Raw genomic sequence first — 20,996 nt, 5'->3', positions numbered from 1 at the left:
TCCGTAATTTCTAAGGTATTAGTAAAAATTCTAAGTATGTATTTACACCGTTTCGAATCTACATGTATAGTCATACAAGAAGGGTTACAGCATTACCACACTAAATATACTTATTTAAATATCACTAAGTATGTTTTTTGAAAAGGTACAGGAAATTATATCTCTTTATAATGCCTGTATACAGGTAATTTCATTTTTCATTTGAACACTATATGTGGTTACTTTTTGGATTATACGATAAATGTTCATATATCATACTATTAAATTTAGGTATGATATACAAAAGTATCGACAAGGAATGTACTATTTTAAGGATTTAGTATAATATTGAGATATTGAATTTATATATACACTTACACTGTTATTTAGAAACATATATCAGAAATATCATTGATGTATTTCTGCTTTTTACATGTAGTAAACGTTATGGAAAAAATTTCAAAGGCAACAATATAAATAAGGGTCAAAGAAGTAATATCAACAGGATTTTCCAGATGACACGGGATCCAATCAAACGTAAGTCTGTTGGATACGAATTACTTCAAATGGTAAATATGGGACAAGGAAGTACATTTTGTAATTCCAGCCGTGTGGACAAAACAAAATTGTCAATTTTTCGAGGCGATCTGCCCCTTTATCAAGAAATACAAAACGAACACGATTTCAAAATAGGATACGAACAGTAATGCGGGACAAAGTAGAAAAATATCAAACTATATAACACAATGGAGCGCAATTTACCCTTCGGCATGTGGCAGCCGAAGGCCGGATCTACAAAAATGTATCCATGGTGTTCGGCAGAACGTTAAAATATGAGCAATTGGGCGAAATTTATTTAAAGTGCTCATTGGTATATGATGCAAATTTTGTCGCCTCGGTGTGTTTGCAAAGAAGCAAAGTCCCAAAGGCAACAATATACATACACATATTATTTTCGGTATAAGATCGGTACTGTTACTCCAATATCACATAACTGGTAACCGCGTCCACATTTTATTTCTACACAAAAACTGTGCCGTGTTTGCATCGTTATGGCAGAAGTTTGGAATACAAACACGGATTCTTGATATATTCATGCTAAATTTTGGGAGTTTACTCGTAAAAAGATATAGTGTTATAGTGATTTAATTACACAGAAATTTACATAATTTGCCATCTAAATATCAGTCCAGACTGATCCGAACATCATTTTGATATCGCTATCATATTGGACTGATTATCTAATCTAAAGTTAGATATATGCTTGTTTGAATGTTTGAAATGGTGTAAATGGAATGTTTTGAAACTGAAAATATCTACATCATAAAGCTAGAATAACCATTTACTCAAAAAACTCAAATTGTAGATTGTATACGTGTATGTGCCATATAGATGTATAGTACTAGGCTTAACTTGTGTAGCCGCGGACTACTGTGACATCACAAAACCACGTGACCGCCTAGCTCATTATCTCTGAACCGTAGTCGACACTACCCGTCACGACAAAAACCAACCAATAGCACAATTTTTCATTCATCCAAAGCAATATCCTGACGTATTATAAAAAAATGGCTGCACAAATCTTTTCATGGTCACTTGAGTTTGGATACAGAATGAAACAAAGACATATTAACATTATATATTAACTTATCAGGCCCTTGAAGTTAGCCAGTGATTTAAGTTTTTTGGCAACAGAGCAAAACATATGAATAAGAATTAACTTGGCACAAAGAGAGGTAACTCGTATTAAATTAACATATCTAGCATATGATTAAGAGTACTTAAGAGTTATCTTTCTTTGTCCATTCTCTATTTGGAATAAAAATCCAGAAAGAATATCATCCCCAGTAGTTTCCTATAAATTAAAACAAGTGTGCAACACATGTGGAAAAAAAATCCATCAATTTCTCCAAGACTTCTTCCCGTTTTTGTGAAAGTTATACTATTCAAGGCAAGGTCATTCACTTTAACAAGCTTGGTAGCGCTTTGTCTCAACGTGCTACAAGTCCAATTTCAGGTCTAAGATCTTTCAAAACTTCACAAGAGGCCATTTAAAGATTTAAGGATTTTTAGCCCATGTCACCTTGAATGAAGGTCAAGGTGATTCATATTAACAAACTTGGCAGCCATTTATTTCATCATCCTTCAGGCTTAATATTAGGTTTCTAGGATTTCCAAGAAAAGTCATTTGAAGATGTTTAGATATTTTGGCCCCTGTGACCTTTAATATAGGCCAAGGTCAATCATATTAACAAACTATTTCTGAAATAACGATTTCAACACCAATGAAACCATTCAGAATCTGAGTATCATTTTTTATAAATATTTTATTTAACAACTTTTAATTTTCATCGCGGAGTGGTTTCATTGTTTTGATATGCATAGGCTCGCTTAGCGAACGTTATATCTTCATATTTGAAATAACTTTGATACTTTTTGAGGTATAACTGTTTTTGTGTTTTCAAGTTTTACGTCATGGAGGTCATATTACATTTTTTACCTACTTAATTTTGTTCGTGGAACACCTTCAGTTACATGGATTTAACATACTGAAATAATTATTCTATGTCTTAACGTTTTTCTGATAGAGCGTTCACAAAAACAGGAAGAAGAAGAATAAGAAACGAAAACAATAGGTCTTTACATCACATAGTATATAGCCCTAATAAAAAAACTTAACGAAAACAAAGTCTTTTCAAAAAAAGACAAGAGGCCCATGGGCCTAAATGGTCACCTGAGTTAAATTATATAATAAAACAAATAATGAAACAAATTAAAGACATATAAACACTATATGCTGGGCCTTGAAGTTGGTCAGTGATTTATAAATTTGGCTTTTTAGACTATGAAGAGTAATTGCTTCCATCAAACCTGTAAACTTAGAGGTATTTTTTGAAATTTTAATCATTTTTACCGTTTGGTCCGGCCCCTCTGGTCCCCCAGGGGGTCTTCGAGGACGGATATGGATGTTAAAATGCTATATCTTAGGCTAATAATTCTAATCAAGTTTGACTAATTTCCTACGAAAATTGGGCAAATAATGTTCACAAAAATGTTTTTCCTATATAAACTAAAGTAAACTTGACCCCTCCCCAGGGGGTAACGTGAGACCCCAAGGTCATATCATTCACAATTTTTATAACACAACTTAAGACCTTTCCATCTATAATTATTTGATTCTACTATATCCAGAATTTTAGAAGATTTTTGAAGTTTTAGCCTATTTGACCCTTTTTTGCCCCGCCCCTCTGCCCCCAGGTAGTCGGCCAGGACCAATGTGTATATGATATTAAAATGCTATCTCAGGCCAATAATTCTAACAAAGTTTGACTCATTTCCTATGAAAATTGAGCAAAAAATGCTCATTAATGTGTTTTTCTTATATAAACTATTGTAAACTTGACCCACTCCCCAAGGGGAACGTGAGACCCTAGGGTCATATAATTTATAATTTTTATAAACAAACTTTAAGACCTTTTAATCTATAAAGTGTATTTGAATATACCATTTCCAGAATTTTAAAAGAATATTTTTGAAGTTTTAGCCTATTTGACCTTTTTTGGCCCCGCCCCTCTGCCCCCAGTGAGTTGGACTGGACCAATATGGATATGGTATTAAAATGCTATCTCAAACTAATAATTCTAACCAAGTTTGACTCGTTTCCAATGAAAATTGAGCAAAAAATGCTCATAAATGTATTTTCCCTATATAAACTATAGTTAACTTGACCCCCTCCCCAGGGGGAAACGTGAGACCTCAGGGTCATATAATTCACAATTTTTGTAAAGGACCTTAAGACCTTTCTATTTATGAAAAGTATTTGATTCTACCATTTCCAGAATTTCAGAAGAATATTTTTGAAGTTTTAGCCTATTTGACCCTTTTTTAGCCCCACCCTTCTAACCCCAGGGGGTCGGCCAGGACCAATGTGGATATGATATTAAAATGCTATCTCAGGCTAATAATTCTAACCAAGTTTGACTCGTTTCCAATGAAAATTGAGCAAAACATGCATAAATGTGTTTTCCCTATATAAACTATAGTAAACTTGACCCCCTCCCCAGGGGGAAACGTGAGACCCAGGGGTCATATAATTCACAATTTTTGTAAAGGACCTTAAGACCTTTTTATTTATGAAAAATATTTGATTCTACCATTTCCAGAATTTCAGAAGAAGATTTTTGAAGTTTTAGCCTATTTGACCCCTTTTGACCCCGCCCCTAAGGCCCCTGGGGGTCAGTCATAGAAAATTTGTTAATAGGATTAAATGGCCATCTCATACTGATAATTCTGACAACATTTGACTCATTTCCTATTACAAATGACCAAATAATGCGCAAAAATGTGTTTCCCAATATAAACTATAGTAAACTTAACCCCTCCCCAGGGGCAAACTAGAGACCCCAGGGTCATATAATTCACAATTTTTGTAAAGGACCTTAAGACCTTTCTATCTATGAAGAGTATTTGATTCTACCACATCTGTGAGTAGAGAAGAAGATTTTTGAAATTTTACTCAATTTTACCCCTTTTGGCCCCTCCCACAGCCCCTTGGGGGGTGGGGACCATATAATTCACAATTTTGATTGGCCTTATGCCTTAGAAGGTTTGTGCAAAATTTCATTGAAATTGCTTCAGCAGTTTTGGAGAAGAAGACGAAAATGTAAATTGTTTACGGACATACGACGCACGACGCACGACGCACGACGACGGACAAAAGGCGATAAGAATAGGTCACTTGAGACTTCGTCTCAGGTGACCTAATAAAAAGCCATAATTAGACATTAAACGGAATAAAAAGCTATGTGTGAAATTGACCTGCAGTTAAAGGATTTAGGAATACTAATATAAATACTTCATAAGTTTTATAAAAAAGAGAATAATTTGATCTTTTTAATACTGGTTTACCTTACAAGGCATGACTGTCTAGACTACTATCAGTACTTTGATCTCCTCATTGTATAAGAAGAAAAATAATCTGCCAATCTGTTATCAGAAAGTCGGATTAATAATTTTGATATGACTCACAGAATAAATTCACTGAATGGACTCCACAGGTAAATGGCTTTGCCACAGTCCATTCTAACTTTAGATGTATACATATCCAACTAATCAAGATTAGACAATATGTCTGCTTCACTTAATGTATTACTCGAGTCATGTACTATATAATGTATTGATACAATATAGTAAATAACTGAAATCGGGCAAAGGAAGGGTGAAACCACATTATATATCCCAATGCACATTTCCTAAAATAGCACTAGATAATAACTTAATTATCTTTAATCTTACCAAATAATCTCCATTTTCATCTACAGGTCCTGTTGAAAAGAAAATTCTGTAGGTCTTCCTGATATTTTCTAACTGTTCTGGTGTTCCAGTTAAACCAAGCAATGATGGTGAGAACTCTGAAAAGAAGGCCACAAGCTATTACATCAACTTATAAAAGATCCCAGAGGGATCTTGTCGCCTACCAAAGATTCATCTATGTCTGACAAATGAAAGAGGGATCTTTTCTCTGTTTTTCAAACTTAATCTTCTTTCTTTTTTGCTTTTCAAACTAAACTTCTTTTTTCTGCTTTTAAAACTTTAAGCTATCGAAATCCAAGATTGTTGCCTGGCAGCCATCTTGTTTACCGATTGGTTCCAAAATGCAATAGGCAGAACTAGGGCTCTAGAAAAGCCTACATGAAAATTTGAGAACGATCCATGTACTTAAAGTACTGAAACGCAAAGGCTACTTGCTATAGTTGGTTCTAATAGTTGAATACTGTTGCAATGAAAGGAATGAATTGTCCATTTTTTTGTCATAAGGTATTCAATATGCAATTGCATGGTCACATTCTTGTTATGAGAGGTGGTTTATCATTTCTTTTATAATCTGATAATTCTGAAAAAACCAACATAACAATGGAAACTCAATTTACACTACTATTTATTACTCATACACTTTTTGAGGTATTACTGAAATATAAATTTCCATATAAAATAATACATGTATATGTATATTGGTTACATGAAATGTTGCTTACATTTTATTTCTACAAACAATCTGTATTTCATAACTAGAACATTCCAATGTGTTAAGAAATACCTAACCTCCAAATGTTAATGATATATGACAGAACAGAATGCTCCATCACTTTATGCCTACCTGTAGGGATTATTACACATTACATATGAGAACAGTTAAATAGCCGAGTATAAATGGTAGATTATAACATGACTATCTATAAAACAATATTCTTTTTACTCATGAAGTGAAATAACTTATTGATATACAATACACATGTATTGTATATCAATAAGTTATTTCACTTCATGAGTAAAAAAAAAACTATTGTTTTATAGATAGTCATGAAAAGTGTATGAACCTTTGTTTGGGTCAAAATGATATATTTAGTCAAATAAATGACATTATCAAAGTCAAAATTTGACATACCTGATAATTACAATATGCATGTAACTGACAAAAGAACTCCTCATTGAGAAACTCAATAGCGGGACATTGTGATGTTGTAATACATCTTTTATAATTAAAACTTGTTTCTAAGAATAGAAACTTGTATGCGATCATTCGTTAGATACAAATACATGTATATTCAAGTACAATGTATTATATTTCGAAAACAATTTAAATAAACAAATTAAATGCTTATTTCTCACAAGCAAACTACTCAATAGCGGGACATTGTGTGATAAACATACTTTTATAATTAAAACTGTTTTCTAAGCATGCGAGAGATACAAATACATGTATATTCAAGTACAATGTAATTATATTATCGAAAACAATATAAACAGCTTATTTCTCACAAGCAAACTACAGCATATAAACAGCAAGAAGACACTTGTGTCTACACAAAAATCTCAATTCTAAGGTTGCATCCTATTCCATATACTTGTGCATACGTTACAATACTAAGGTTTATATAGGTTATATTAACTTATATTGAAAGTCCATTTAACGTTGCAAAGAGTCTGTTACCAAGTAGAAGTAGTAGTCGGAATATTATGACATGTGGTGACATATATGTACATAGGAACATAAACACGTATGCACTTGATCCGTGCATAAAAAACTGTTTGCTTTACAGTGAATGAACAGAAACCGTGTACGCGCCATGTACTTCAACAGTCTATCGTCTACGACTCCCCTGTGTACTGTGTGTCGAATGTATACACATCCAGCCAGGGAGCTATTTATAGCACAACGCAGACCACCGTTATGGGGAGTCACATTTCGGATAAATATGAAATAATACAAGACAAAAATATATATAATATATATAATATTTCAATTTTTATATGAAAATGTATCTTAATACATCGTCTTTCGGTCATTTAAAAAAAATAAAGGTGATAGACCTACAGATTTCAAGTTAATAAAATCTAGAGCGCACATATTCTAATTAACAGAATTTCAATCAGTTAACATAGAAAGTTAAGTCTTTGATTACACATATTCACATAAGTTGTAATATTGCTGCAGATGGTGCGTAAGAATATCCGCTAACGCTTGAAGCACGTACGCTTTATTCAAGGAATACCCTAACAAGATCTGGATATTGAGAAACTTCTGATCGTGCAAGTTAGACACGATGTAATGATCAAAAGTGTCTCGTCGTGCTCTACCTCTAACATAGTTGGAGTACGTTGCGCCTGCGCTTCTGTCGCATTAATCACCAAACACATACTCAACAACATTTTACCCCGGTGAATACGGTGGCTGATACACTACATCTCCCCGGGAAAATACCGGATTCCCGAAATCCTTAGTTTCGTGTAGCGCATCAGCAAAAAAGTTTTTCATCTCAAATGCATTGGATGGGCATCATTTAGTACATCAAATATCAGCCCCCAAAAATACATCACACGTTTAGCGTTAGGCCTAGTATTTTATTACTTGCGTAACTTTGTAACTCAACGGCTTGGTGACCGACGGGGGCATGACCATATTTACGATTTCCCGACGTCATTTTCACTGATGCTTCGTCGAAGAAGTGCATTTGTTCAGGTTTAAATGCCATCATAGTTGCTATAACATTTGTGACGATACCTTCATAGCCTGGTCGCAATCTTTCTGCGGGAACAGAATCAAGTTTTTTATATGTCATATATCCAATTCACGTTTCACTACATACGACTTTTCAAAGATACGAATGATACATTATTTGGATCACATATATTGTCAGACAGCAATTTACTTTGTATTTCACGACAGTACACACTGGGTTTTGTATTCCATCAGCCCAGAGTCTAGTTCCATCAAAAATCTCTCAAACGCTTCGTCAGCCATTTCTTTTTCGGAAGTGTGAAATTCCCCATCCCACGATACGGTCCAGTGAGTAGGTGATGTAACCTTGCGCTATAAATAGATGTTTGCACAGTGCCTTGTGTCGATACACAGTACACCTGTACAGGTGAACCGAAGTTGGCAGGCAGTTTAAGTAAACGGCTTGTACACGCTTTCGGTGTACTCGCTGGCAGGCAGTTTAAGTAAACGGCTCGTACACGCTTTCGGTTTATTCGCTGTAAGTGTTTCAAGATTCGGTAGAACATTACACACACACACACACACATATATATATACATTTGTACATGCAGGTTTCACATAGAGTAAGAATATAAAATCTGCAATTACTGTTGAATTGTTTTCGTTGATATGAATGAAAGTTACACAGATATTTGGCATGTTTCCTGTTCCAAACAGAAACTAGAAATATGTCTGTTAGACATTAAGTGCTCGCTAAATACTTCCTAACCTTAATTTCCGCTATGAAATCATCCTCTGTAACAGGTGTACATAGCACTTTCGCTCATTATCCTTGGGACTATTGCAAGGAGATAGTTTACGCCCTTTGTGCATTGTAATAAATACTTTCCTTTAATTCATCAGAACTTCAAATGTGAAATTACTTTGAAGTTCTTTATAATATAAAAGTGTGTCTATTATCATATTGATATTGATACGATACACTTGTCTCGCTGTTCAAAATAGTCGTCCGCTAGAACACCGTCCAGTCTCTGCAGGTGGTGACTTACCTGTGTCATGCTTGAACGCCTTTCTGGAGTACATTAGATCTAGAGCTCACCCGACAAGGAAAATAAAAGTAAGAGTACACTCGCACTAAAAATCCTCAAAATGGAAAAACTCATTCAGCATATCTGGACGACTTTCACTGTATGGTAGGCAGGATGTTTTGTTGATCACGTATTGAACAATCATCCAATGGGATTAGTATATTTATTTTCAAATAAGGCTGTATCTAGTACAATTTTGATAAATTCATCAGAGTTGAGTGGTGCAACTTCAGTGCCACAATGACATTTTTTGGGTAAAACTCTTTTTTTCTTTTACTCATTACTGTTGCTCCAAATGGTACGTTTAAATTGCTCTGTGCAAATTTTGTTACCTGCAAAGTAAAATGAATCGAATTAATCTGCAGTTATCAGTTTTAAATTTAGAATGCTTCAAACTTCAAAGACAAAAAAAAAATCAGCATTCAAATCAAAGCACCCATAATATCAAAACTCAATTACCTAGCTCAGGTGTTTGAATAGTCTTTAGTAACTACAGTTTCACCTTCCTTCAGAAAAAGACATTCTATTGGATTGCTTTTTGTGAATTTAATACTGTACTTACTAGTAAGTAGCTCTGAAATTGATAATTATGCAGTGAGCTGAGATGACATTTCATTCTTTTCATGACTGTTGGTCCCAATATTATGAATCACTTTGGTATGTCTGATTGTTATCAATGTGCTAGAGTCACATAGTTACATTTGTCTCCATGCAGAGGGGCCGCTGCACAAGAACACAAACCGAAACACTGACTTCCGCCCTTATGTGGATGCGCATCCGGTTAGGCCAAAATATATGCCATGACAAAGGTTCGATATCAACATCAGTTTGAATGCAATGGAAAGTATTTTGTTAATATTAAAAACATAAAAAATGAAAACATATGGAACAAGAGGCCCAGAGGGCCTGTATCGCTCACCTGGTTTTTGCTAGTAATTTTCACAAGACTCTGACAATTAGAAAAAATAAGCAAAATTGACTCCCAAAGTTTAATTTTGAATCACAACCATACAATGATGCTATTGATACCATACAAATATGCTATCCAATACATAGGTTCAGAGACAAAGTAATTTATATGAAAATAGTAGCCTAACTGACCTTTTTGACCTCGCATATATTGCCGTTTAAGGCCAGGGGATAAGCCCTATCATTTGTACAATTTCAAATCCCAACCCTATAAGGATGCTACCATTGCATTATAATTGCTCTTCCATTCTTAGTTGCAGAGAAGAAGTCGTTTATATGGAAATAGCTAAAATGACCCCTTTTGACCCCACCCTTCAGGCCCCCGGGGGGTCAGCCCCATCATTTGCAAAATTTTGAATCCAAACCCTATAAGGATGTAACCATTGCATTATGAGCGCAATCCCATGTTAAGTTGCAGAGAAAAAGTCACTTATATGGAAATTGACCACTTTTGACCCCGCCCCTCAGGTCCCGGGGGTCAGCCCTATCAATTGCTCAATTTGGAATCCCCAGCCTACAAGGATGCTACCATTGCATTATGGGTGCTATACCATGCTTAGTTGCAGAGAAGAAGTCATTTATATGGAAATAGCCAAATTGACCCCTTTTGACCCCGCTCCTCAGGCTCCGGGGAGGGGGGGTCAGCCCTATCATTTGCACAATTTTGAATCCCAACACTATAAGGATGCAACCATTGCATTATGGGTGCTATACCATGCTTAGTTTCAGAGAAGAAGTCGTTTATATGGAAATAGCCAAATTGACCACTTTTGACCCCGCCCCTCAGGCCCCGGGGGGGGGTCAGCCCCATTATTTGCACAATTTGGAATCCCCATCCTATAAGGATGCTACCATTGCATAATGGGTGCTATGTCATGCTTAGTTGCAGAGAAGAAGTCATTTATATGGAAATAGCCAAATTGACCGCTTTTGACCCCGCCCCTCAGACCACCGGGGGGTCAGCCCTATTTGCGCAATTTTGAATTCCCACCCTATAAGGATGCTACCATTGCATTATGGGTGCTATACCATGCATAATTTCAGAGAAGAAGTCGTTTATATGGAAATAGCCAAATTGACCCCTTTTGACCCCGCCCCTCAGGCCCCGTGGGGGTCAGCCCCATCATTTGCACAATTTGGAATCCCCACCCTATAAGGATGCTACCATTGCATAATGGGTGCTATGCCATGCTTAGTTGCAGAGAAGAAGTCATTTATATGGAAATAGCCAAATTGACCGCTTTTGACCCCGCCCCTCAGACCCCCAGGGGGTCAGCCCTATTTGCGCAATTTTGAATCCCCACCTTATAACGATACTACAATTGCATTATGAGTGCTATCTCATACTTAATTGCAGAGAAGAAGTCATTTATATAGAAATAGCCAAATTGACCCCTTTTGACCCCGCTCCTCAGGCTCCGGGGAGGGGGGGTCAGCCCTATCATTTGCACAATTTTGAATCACAACACTATAAGGATGCTACCATTGCATTATGGGTGCTATACCATGCTTAGTTTCAGAGAAGAAGTCGTTTATATGGAAATAGCCAAATTGACCACTTTTCACCCCGCCCCTCAGGCCCCGGGGGGGTCAGCCCCATCATTTGCACAATTTGGAATCCCCACCCTATAAGGATGCTACCGTTGCATAATGGGTGCTATGCCATGCTTAGTTGCAGAGAAGAAGTCATTTATATGGAAATAGCCAAATTGACCGCTTTTGACCCCGCCGCTCAGACCCCCAAGGGGTCAGCCCTATTTGCGCAATTTTGAATTCCCACCCTATAAGGATGCTACCATTGCATTATGGGTGCTATACCATGCATAGTTTCAGAGAAGAAGTCGTTTATATGGAAATAGCCAAATTGACCCCTTTTGACCCCGCCCCTCAGGCCCCGGGGGGTCAGCCCCATCGTTTGCACAATTTGGAATCCCCACCCTATAAGGATGCTACCATTGCATAATGGGTGCTATGCCATGCTTAGTTGCAGAGAAGAAGTCATTTATATGGAAATAGCCAAATTGACCGCTTTTGACCCCGCCCCTCAGACCACCGGGGGGTCAGCCCTATTTGCGCAATTTTGAATTCCCACCCTATAAGGATGCTACCATTGCATTATGGGTGCTATACCATGCTTAGTTTCAGAGAAGAAGTCGTTTATATGGAAATAGCCAAATTGGCCCCTTTTGACCCCGCGCCTCAGGCCCCCCGGGGGTCAGCCCCATCATTTGTACAATTTTGAATCCCCACCCTATAACGATACTACAATTGCATTATGAGTGCTATCTCATGCTTAGTTTCAGAGAAAAAGTCGTTTATATGGAAATAGCCAAATTGACCCCATTTGACCCCGCCCCTCAGGTCCCCCGGGAGTCAGCCCCATCATTTGTACAATTTTGAATCCCCACCCTATAAAGATACTACAATTGCATTATGAGTGCTATCTCATGCTTAGTTTCAGAGAAGAAGTCGTTTATATGGAAATAGCCAAATTGACCCCATTTGACCCCGCCCCTCAGGCCCCCGGGGAGTCAGCCCCATCATTTGTACAATTTTGAATCCCCACCCTATAAGGATGCTACCATTGCATTATGGGTGCTATCCCATGCTTGGTTTCAGAGAAGAAGTCGTTTATATGGAAATAGCCAAATTGACCCCTTTTGGCCCCGCCCCTCAGGCCCCCGGTGGGGTCAGCCCCATCATTTGTACAATTTTCAGTTAGTAACCCATAAGGATGCTACCAGTTAAATTTTGTTGAAATCCGACCAGCGGTTATGGAGAAGAAGTCGATTGTTGACGGACGACGGACGACGGACGCCGGACGACGGACGACGGATGCCGGACGCTGCGGTATCCCATAAGCTCACCTCGGTCCTTTGGACCAGGTGAGCTAATAAATGGATTTAAAACGCTAAAGTTATTGTGGAACTATATTTTATTTACTCCCGGAACTTGACACATTTTTCCGCCAAATTGGAGCCAGCTGTTTCGTGATTACATCAATTACTCAGCTGTTCCATCAATCGTATAACAATGAAAAAACGAAGTTTTATTTCACCGGAACACTAAATTTAAATGAAATGGTCGGTCGAAATGTAAATATAAGGAATGTTTTTTTTTTTAATTTTTTGTTGTTTACTGGTGTGTAAACTGCATTTTTGTACAGATGACGCGCGTCATTTAAAATATCTGTACAAAAAATGCAGTTTACACACCAGTAAACAACAAAAAATAAAAATCATTTCTTAAACATATCGTTTTAAAAGTATAAACTTGTATAATATCATTTCATGTTATAAGGCAAAGAAGTAATTCTATCAGTGTTCACATTTCATGTTATTAACATTTTTTTAAACTTGGGAAAGATCAAGGTGAAGTAGGGGAGAGTCTCACGAGTACAAATGTTAGGAATTGGTTGCATTTAGAAAGATTAGAAGTAATTAAGTAGATAAGTACAAAAGTACAATAGAAATAAAATTCTGCGAACATGTAAAGAATGCAGTTATAGCAAAAATAAAAGTTTCAAAAGCAAATTATGTTTTTATTAGTACGACTCCTTAATCAATATGACTTAAATTTTTCAAATGTAGTTGTATAATGAGATATATATATATGATTTTTTTTAGATCTATTCCCAAATGTTATTGTTTAATAATTATAAAATATTGTTTGTTCCGGAATTGGCTAGAAGACCGAGACATTTTTTAGACAAACTACTTGGACCCTACCAGTAGTCGTGAAGGAACAGTCGTTGTGTTTTGAGAAAAATACTCTTTGAATCTCATGAAACTTATTATTTCCACATAAACAAAACAAAACCATGATGAAGTATTCGTCAGCAGCTCCAGACTTTCGTAAATCTGGACATACAGTAGAATATGCACATAATCACGACTACTGTTCCGTCACAACTACTGGTTGGATCCAAGTAGAAAACATTTTTTGGAATAAATATAAAAAAAGATGTAAAAAAAATCAATTAAAAGTTTAGTTGATCTCTGAAATGCTCGAAACCGAAACTGAAGAGGCTGTTGAGTGTTTGATATACAGTACTTTTAATTTTTAAAAACCTTTTGTTCCTATGCCCCCTTCCCCCTAAGTGTACAGTAACTCTTAGGTAATGTAAATAAAGTGTTTAGTACAGTAGGCCTACGTGTCATGTAAAACTGCAGTGCAAATCTAATAACGTTGATCATCCATTGTCAAACTACCAGATTTTTCAGGTTTGTCTTCTTTAGTTGTCACTTGTATTTTGTTTATGGCTATCCCTTTCCTGACATTGTCGCATGTCGCTTAGATCTCATCACCCTTCACTGATAGCCCTATTATGTTTATTTTCGTTCTCAAACTGTTATTTTAATCAAATTAGTTATTATATCAATATTTACGTTAGTTATATCTGTTTTACTGTTATTATTAAAATTTTAGTTATTTTTAACTAATACTATGTTATTATTATCTAGTACATGTTATATTTTTGCTACTGGGTTATCTTTATCTTTGCACGCGTTAGTCTTTTATAAATGATGTTAGTTTTAGTGACTGATGCTATTATTTATTGTGCATTGTTATTAATTTAATTTCCCTTGTTATGTTGGCAGCATATGACGTTAGTTTTATGTGGAACTTTGTTAGCATCAACAGAATAAGTTATTTTTCACGTGACCACGTTACGATTAAGTTGAAAACGTTATTTTTTCGCGAAAGCGTTACTTTTTTGTGCAAATACCACTTCCCCATTGTTCTCGAGTGACCCCCTACGGCGGCAGCGCAGTGAGCCGGCGGTCGGCTTGCTTCGCTAGTGCGTTGATCACCGACCCATGACGAGAGCACGGCTCACAATAGTAGTCGACTATATCGCTACCGCATCGCATGTGCTTTGCGATCTGTGCAACTGAACATGGTGTATACAGTTATCAGTTTCTATATTTACCATACCTTTTCTCCAGAGTTCACTGTTTAAATTTATTGAAAATTCCTTTCCATTTCTCTGTCGTCTTTGCAATTATTTACATAAAGGGTTGTGTTTGAATAGGTCATAGTTTAACTACACTGTACAAAGAGTTAATTACTCTGTAAATTTTTGGTTAAATATTTTTCAACATATTATGTATTTCAAGTTGATTGATTATTGCGTTAGAAATATAGCATAAGTTTTAGATATGTTTCTGATAACGTACGTTATTTGTTTTGATCAAAGAAATTATGTACATTTCTTGAATGGATGATTTAACAACATTGTTTGTCCAAGTTATGCATATTATAGAACAAGTGCTGTATATTCAAAACGAACATTGCAAAATCTACTATAACTCTTTATAATATTGTGAATGTATCGTATGTACAGCGAAGACGCAAATTAATAAATGTCAAATACACGTCCATTGAGTACAGTTACAATATTCATAATCTAAAGTCTAAAGAAAAGAGAAATATATTTCAAAGTTAATGCTAAAAACACTGTCACAACAAACTCCATTATACCTGCGCAGCGACCTATGAAAGTTGCCCGCGGGTCCAGCAGTCTCAGCCCGTCAACTTTTAACTTAGCAAAGATCAAAATTTTGAAATGAAAAATAGTGACATAGAGTACTTTACTCGAATAATAAAGAATATGTGTCATGATTTATGACTTTGCAATTGTTCAAGCTAAAATGAAGTGTGTTTTCCTTTCAAGACTAAGACGCAGTCATTCGTAGTCATTAGTTATCGGACACCTAAAATATCCGCATTTCAGTATCAGGAAATGTATTGACATATTTGGTGCGTGACATAATCGATCCTCTGCGAGGCAACGTAGCTCATCACTATCAATACTTGCATACACCTACCTGTGATTTTCATAAACCTATTTTTAGCAATCGGGGATTATTGTTTCGTCAATATTCTAACGCAACTGTGATGCATTCCTGTTAACCGATATTTTTTTTATCAAATAGAATTATCTTTAAGACAGTTTAGATAAAGGTGTCGTCTTTAGAGCTACAGTTGGTGCCTATAACTGCTAATGGAGTAAAGACATCGTACTTGTTTTATCTCACTTACCTACTACACAATAAAATGAACCGTATAAAATATCAAATTCACAGCGAGTCATTTTTTCACAATAAATATGTTCCTTTTAGAAGGAAAATTACACAGCAAATCTACAAATTATGAATTTGACGCCTCATGGTCGTTATGTTTGTTTTGGACAAAAAATATCTAAATGCATGTGTACGTTAAAAATAATTAGAAACCTACCAAAAAGTATAGAAAATTATGCTCGAGTGAGTTCTGAGGTAGTGCTCCACTAGGACATATAGGTACCATTTCGTACCAGCCCGAAAAGTATAGTAGGGTGGGTACGTATATTCGTTCTGGGGTGGGTGGTTACGTTACGTAGTAATCTTCAGAATCATCTCACTTTAAAAAATATTGAATCAAATTTGTATACAAGTCATCTAAAAGAATGTACGTCCTTGTGTTTGGCGATATTTAAACCAGAGATAAAAATGTTCTAAAAATGCACATTTGGAAGAATAAACGGTCCTCCTGCACAATTTTTGTACTTCATTTTAGAATTTTTTCCGCTGCGCGATGCATTTCCTAAAACGTTCAAGCACGTAATGTTCAACCTTTTAATAATAAAAAATCAATACTCATGAACTAGACTAAAAACGTCTATCAAGGGATTCTACTTTTTTAAAAAATGACTCATAAAAGATATATATGTTTATACATGTATGTCTTAGCAAAAATAATTTATTATTGTTTTGAGTTACACAACAATGTGCCGACGGTGTGAAGCCGGTATGTTCAGATCAAGCAGGGTTGCATAATGATATAACGACATTTGCAATTATCATTTTTAAATTCAGGTAACTTTAAATCGAAAAAAAATACCATGTTAAGATCGATTTATAATCATCAAAATACATCGTAAAACTCACCTTAGCCATTCTAAATCGTTTTCTCCCGGGGGACACCCCCCAACACCAATCCCTAGGGAAGCCGACATGTGAAATTTGAGAGATCCTTTCAGCACTTTCGGAAAAATAGCGTTAACAAACTTTAACTATTAAAATCAAAGATGGTTGCCTGGTGGCCATCTTGTTGACCGATCAGTCCCAAAATGCAATATGCATACATGTAACTAGGTCCCTAGGGAAACCCGCATGTGAAATTTGAGATAGATCCCTTCAGCACTTTCGGAAAAATAGCGATAACAAACTTTAACTATTAAAATCCAAGATGTTTGCCTGGTGGCCATCTTATTGACCGATCAGTCTCAAAATGCAATGCACAACAAGCGCTCTAGGGGAACTCACATGTGGAATTTGAGTGAGATCCCTTTAGTACTCTCTGAGAAATAGCGGTAACAAACTAACTATCAAAATCCAAGATGGCTTACTGGCAGCCATCTTGTTGACCAATTGGTCCATACATGCAATAAGCATAACTAGTGCCCTAGGGGAACCTTTATATAAAATTTGAGAGAGATCCCTTCATTACTTTCTGAGAAATTGCGATAACAAACTTTTAACTATCAAAATCCAAGATGGCTGCCTCGTGGCAATCTTGATCACCGATTGGTCCCAAAATGCAATATGCATAACTAGTGCCCTAGGGGAACCTATGTATGAAATTTGATAAAGATCCCTTCAGTTCTTTTTGAAAAGTAGCGATGACAAACTTTAACTATCAAAATCCAAGATGGTTGCCTGGCAGCCATCTTGTTCACCGATTTGTCCAAAAATGTAATATACACAACTACGGCCCTAGGGGAACCTACATACGGAATTTGAGAAAGATAGATATCCCTTTCTGAGAAATAGCGATTTAAAAATTGTTAACGGACGGACAGACGGACGAAATATTAGTCCATGATTACGATAAGTAAGAGTGCAATGACAACATATATCTTTATATATACGATTTCGTATTCTTTCAATGAACAAATATATATCAATAGTTATCACAATGTACTTACGCTATAACCAGAAAATGTTGATATATCTGGTTTTTGGACAACTCACACAACAGCACAAAAAAGATAAACGACTCGTCGCGAGCGTAACAGATGATTGCGAAGTGTCGATCGAGAAACCAATTACAGAATAATCCAGCGTTATATGCTAAATATATGAAATACTTATAAAAGGAGGTGTTGCATATAGGGTGAAAATCCGCCCACGATAAATTTTTGATTTTTGAATTTAGATTAGTTAATTGCATTAATACACATATGTTTATAATACTTAGAACCCGATTGGACCATTATTATGACTACAGTGCCCCCTACATTAACATTGGTAAATTTAATGTCCATTGGGCCTTTTACCTGGCATACCTGGTTAAAGGGAACCATCAATGTTGCCATCGTGTCAGGTAGGGCGTTAGTGATCGTAAAAGGCGACTAAATCTGGTACTTTTTTCGCTGGCGTCAATCAGATGTCTCATTTTACCTTTAGTAACCTATAGGTATCACGAATAATACCATCAAAAGTTTACCAGGTACTGATTACAAGTTATAAGTTTTTTTCTCATCCAACATTCTTCATGAAAGTGCATGCTTTCTAGCAGCTTCATTTTGCTAGATATTTTCGTCTAACTTCTTAGAACAAAAGGAGACCGGAGTACCTATATCAATTAGTTTATATTAGAATCGGTCGGTCAACGTTTATATCAGATCCACTATTTTTTTTAAAAATACTATTGTGACTAAATTAATTTTAGGAAAAAATCTTTGATGAAATATCTTGGTTCGGTCCTTTGATGGGGCAACACCATAGAATATATGAAAGGACATACACGGGATGCCGTCCTTAAATGACTATAGCTGTAGTAGTACGTCAGTGAAAATCAGCGAATCAACCAGTTTAATTTCGCGGTAGACCGATTCCTGCATTCTTTGACTCTATAAAATTGTTTTCATTGTTTGTTTGATTAAATCAACGTCCTATGAACAGCCAGGATCATGTAGGGACGGCATCCTATTTATGCAGTGTCCTGAGTGTATGAAGTGCGTAGTGTGCGATATGGGAGACTGCGGTATATTAATGTTGTGTCTTCTTCTATAGTGGAACTCTTGCCCTTTTCATAGTGCTATATCACTGAAACATGCCGCCGAAGATACCAAGCAACACATTCCCACCCAGTCACATTATATTGACAGCAGGCGAACCAGTCGTCCTACTCTCTTAATGCTGAGCGCTAAGCAGGGTGTGTCTCGGCCAGGTGACAGAACCCAGAGCATACGTCACAGGGGCGAGCTCTCAACCGAAAGCCAAATGTACGGCGGTGTCAAGGAAGACGTTAGGAAGTATAAATTAAGTTAGGAAGAAGAGATGCTATGATACGATCCTAAATTTAGTCGCCTTTTATGATCATGCAATAGGGGCAGTAGGTACAATTCTTACGCCCTACCTGCAGGACCGCGTTTCATTTTAATGTCATAAGGTCATCCAACCCGAAGGCCGAAGGGTCAGTATGACCTATAGTCACCATGCTTTGTCCATTGTCGTGCGCTGTTCGCATTTCGTCGTTCGTATAAACTTTTCATTCAAACGACTTCTTCTCAATATCCGAAAGGCCCAAGAAACTGATATTAGGCATGTAGAATGCTGGAATGATGAGCCACCATGTCTGTGGAAATTAATTACCTTGACCTTCATTAAAGGTCACAGAATTCAAAAAGGCTAAATCTTTAAAAGATTTCTTGTGAATAAATAAGATGCCTAGATACCTGATATAAGGCCTGTGGTATGCTGACATGAAAGACTACCAAGTTCATTTAAATTACAAGGGTCAAATAGGCTAAAAACTTTGAACGACTTATTGTGAATAACTAAGAGGCATTGGAATCTGATATTGGGACTGTAGAATGATAGCTTAAACGACTACCAAGTTTTTTTAAATGAATGACCTTAACCTACCTTCATGGTCACATGAGTCAAATAGACTTAAATCTTTAAACGACTTCTTGTGAATAACTAAGAGGACTAGAGACCTGATATTGTACATGTAACATGTTTGGATGAAGTGCAAATTTCCTAAATCATCTTGCCCGATAGGTCAGGGTGACCTTTAGTGATCGTACTTCGTGCGCCTTCGTTCATAAACTTTTCACTCAAACGACTTCTTCTCAATAATTGAAAGGCATCGAAACATGATGTTAGACCTAACATATTCTTAAATAAAGGGCTACAAAGTTGTTTGTCAAATTAATGACATTGACGTTAATTGAAGGTCACAGGGTTCTAATTGGCAAACATAAACAACTTCTTGACAATAACTAAGACGCCTTGCAGTATGCTGGAATAAAGAGCTTCAGCAGGTCAAATATATGAAAAATTTCAAACAGCTTTTCAATATGTGAAAGGCCTAAAGAACTCAGATAGTGGGCCTGTAGTATTCCGCATGATTTGTTTACTTTACCTACTTTCATTGGTAACATTTTTTAAATATACCAGACACCAAGAACGTCAATTGAAAAGTACCTAGAGTGCAATATCTTATTTGGTGCCCCAAAAATTTAAGCAATTTCAGTCCACTGGATTCTTTTTTTCCATTACTGTATAGTTTGACCATGTTTTACTGCGTGAATAATAGTCGGACATGGGCTTTTTGACTTACGAATGAAATCCCAGTTATCCATGACATGTCAACATATAAGTTACACCGATATACCATGATACGCTAAACGTAACATTTGCTTATTAATAAGTAAAATAAACCCATGAGGACAGAAATACTTCTGACGATTGGTGTAGGAAATATAGATCATGTTGACCTTATTTAACATATTGTCTAGTTCAATATATGGCCCTAAAATTAACATTTTGTGATATGTATGCAAAACATTTTTTATTTAGATGAAGGTCAAATGTCAATACTGTATACATGTCAGTTTGACCGAACTTTGGTACACCAACTTACATGGGATACGTTTTACTCAAGTATGACGTCGCTAAAGCGGC

At 36.2% G+C, this 20,996-nt stretch overlaps 1 protein-coding gene across 1 annotated transcript in view; it reads right to left on the bottom strand.

The window, feature by feature from the left end:
- LOC138316560 (protein SCO1 homolog, mitochondrial-like) overlaps positions 1 to 20,996 on the bottom strand; it is an 81,748-nt gene that overhangs the window by 8,523 nt on the left and 52,229 nt on the right. Inside the window, exon 6 of the mRNA XM_069258244.1 lies at positions 5,275 to 5,390. Within this exon, the coding sequence (XP_069114345.1) occupies positions 5,275 to 5,390 (116 nt within the window). The remainder of the gene's footprint in view (positions 1 to 5,274; positions 5,391 to 20,996) is intronic.

The sequence above is a fragment of the Argopecten irradians genome, chromosome 1 (genome assembly GCF_041381155.1).
Source record: "Argopecten irradians isolate NY chromosome 1, Ai_NY, whole genome shotgun sequence".
NCBI lineage: Eukaryota > Metazoa > Mollusca > Bivalvia > Pectinida > Pectinidae > Argopecten > Argopecten irradians.
This window is presented reverse-complemented; position numbering and strand designations above follow the sequence as displayed.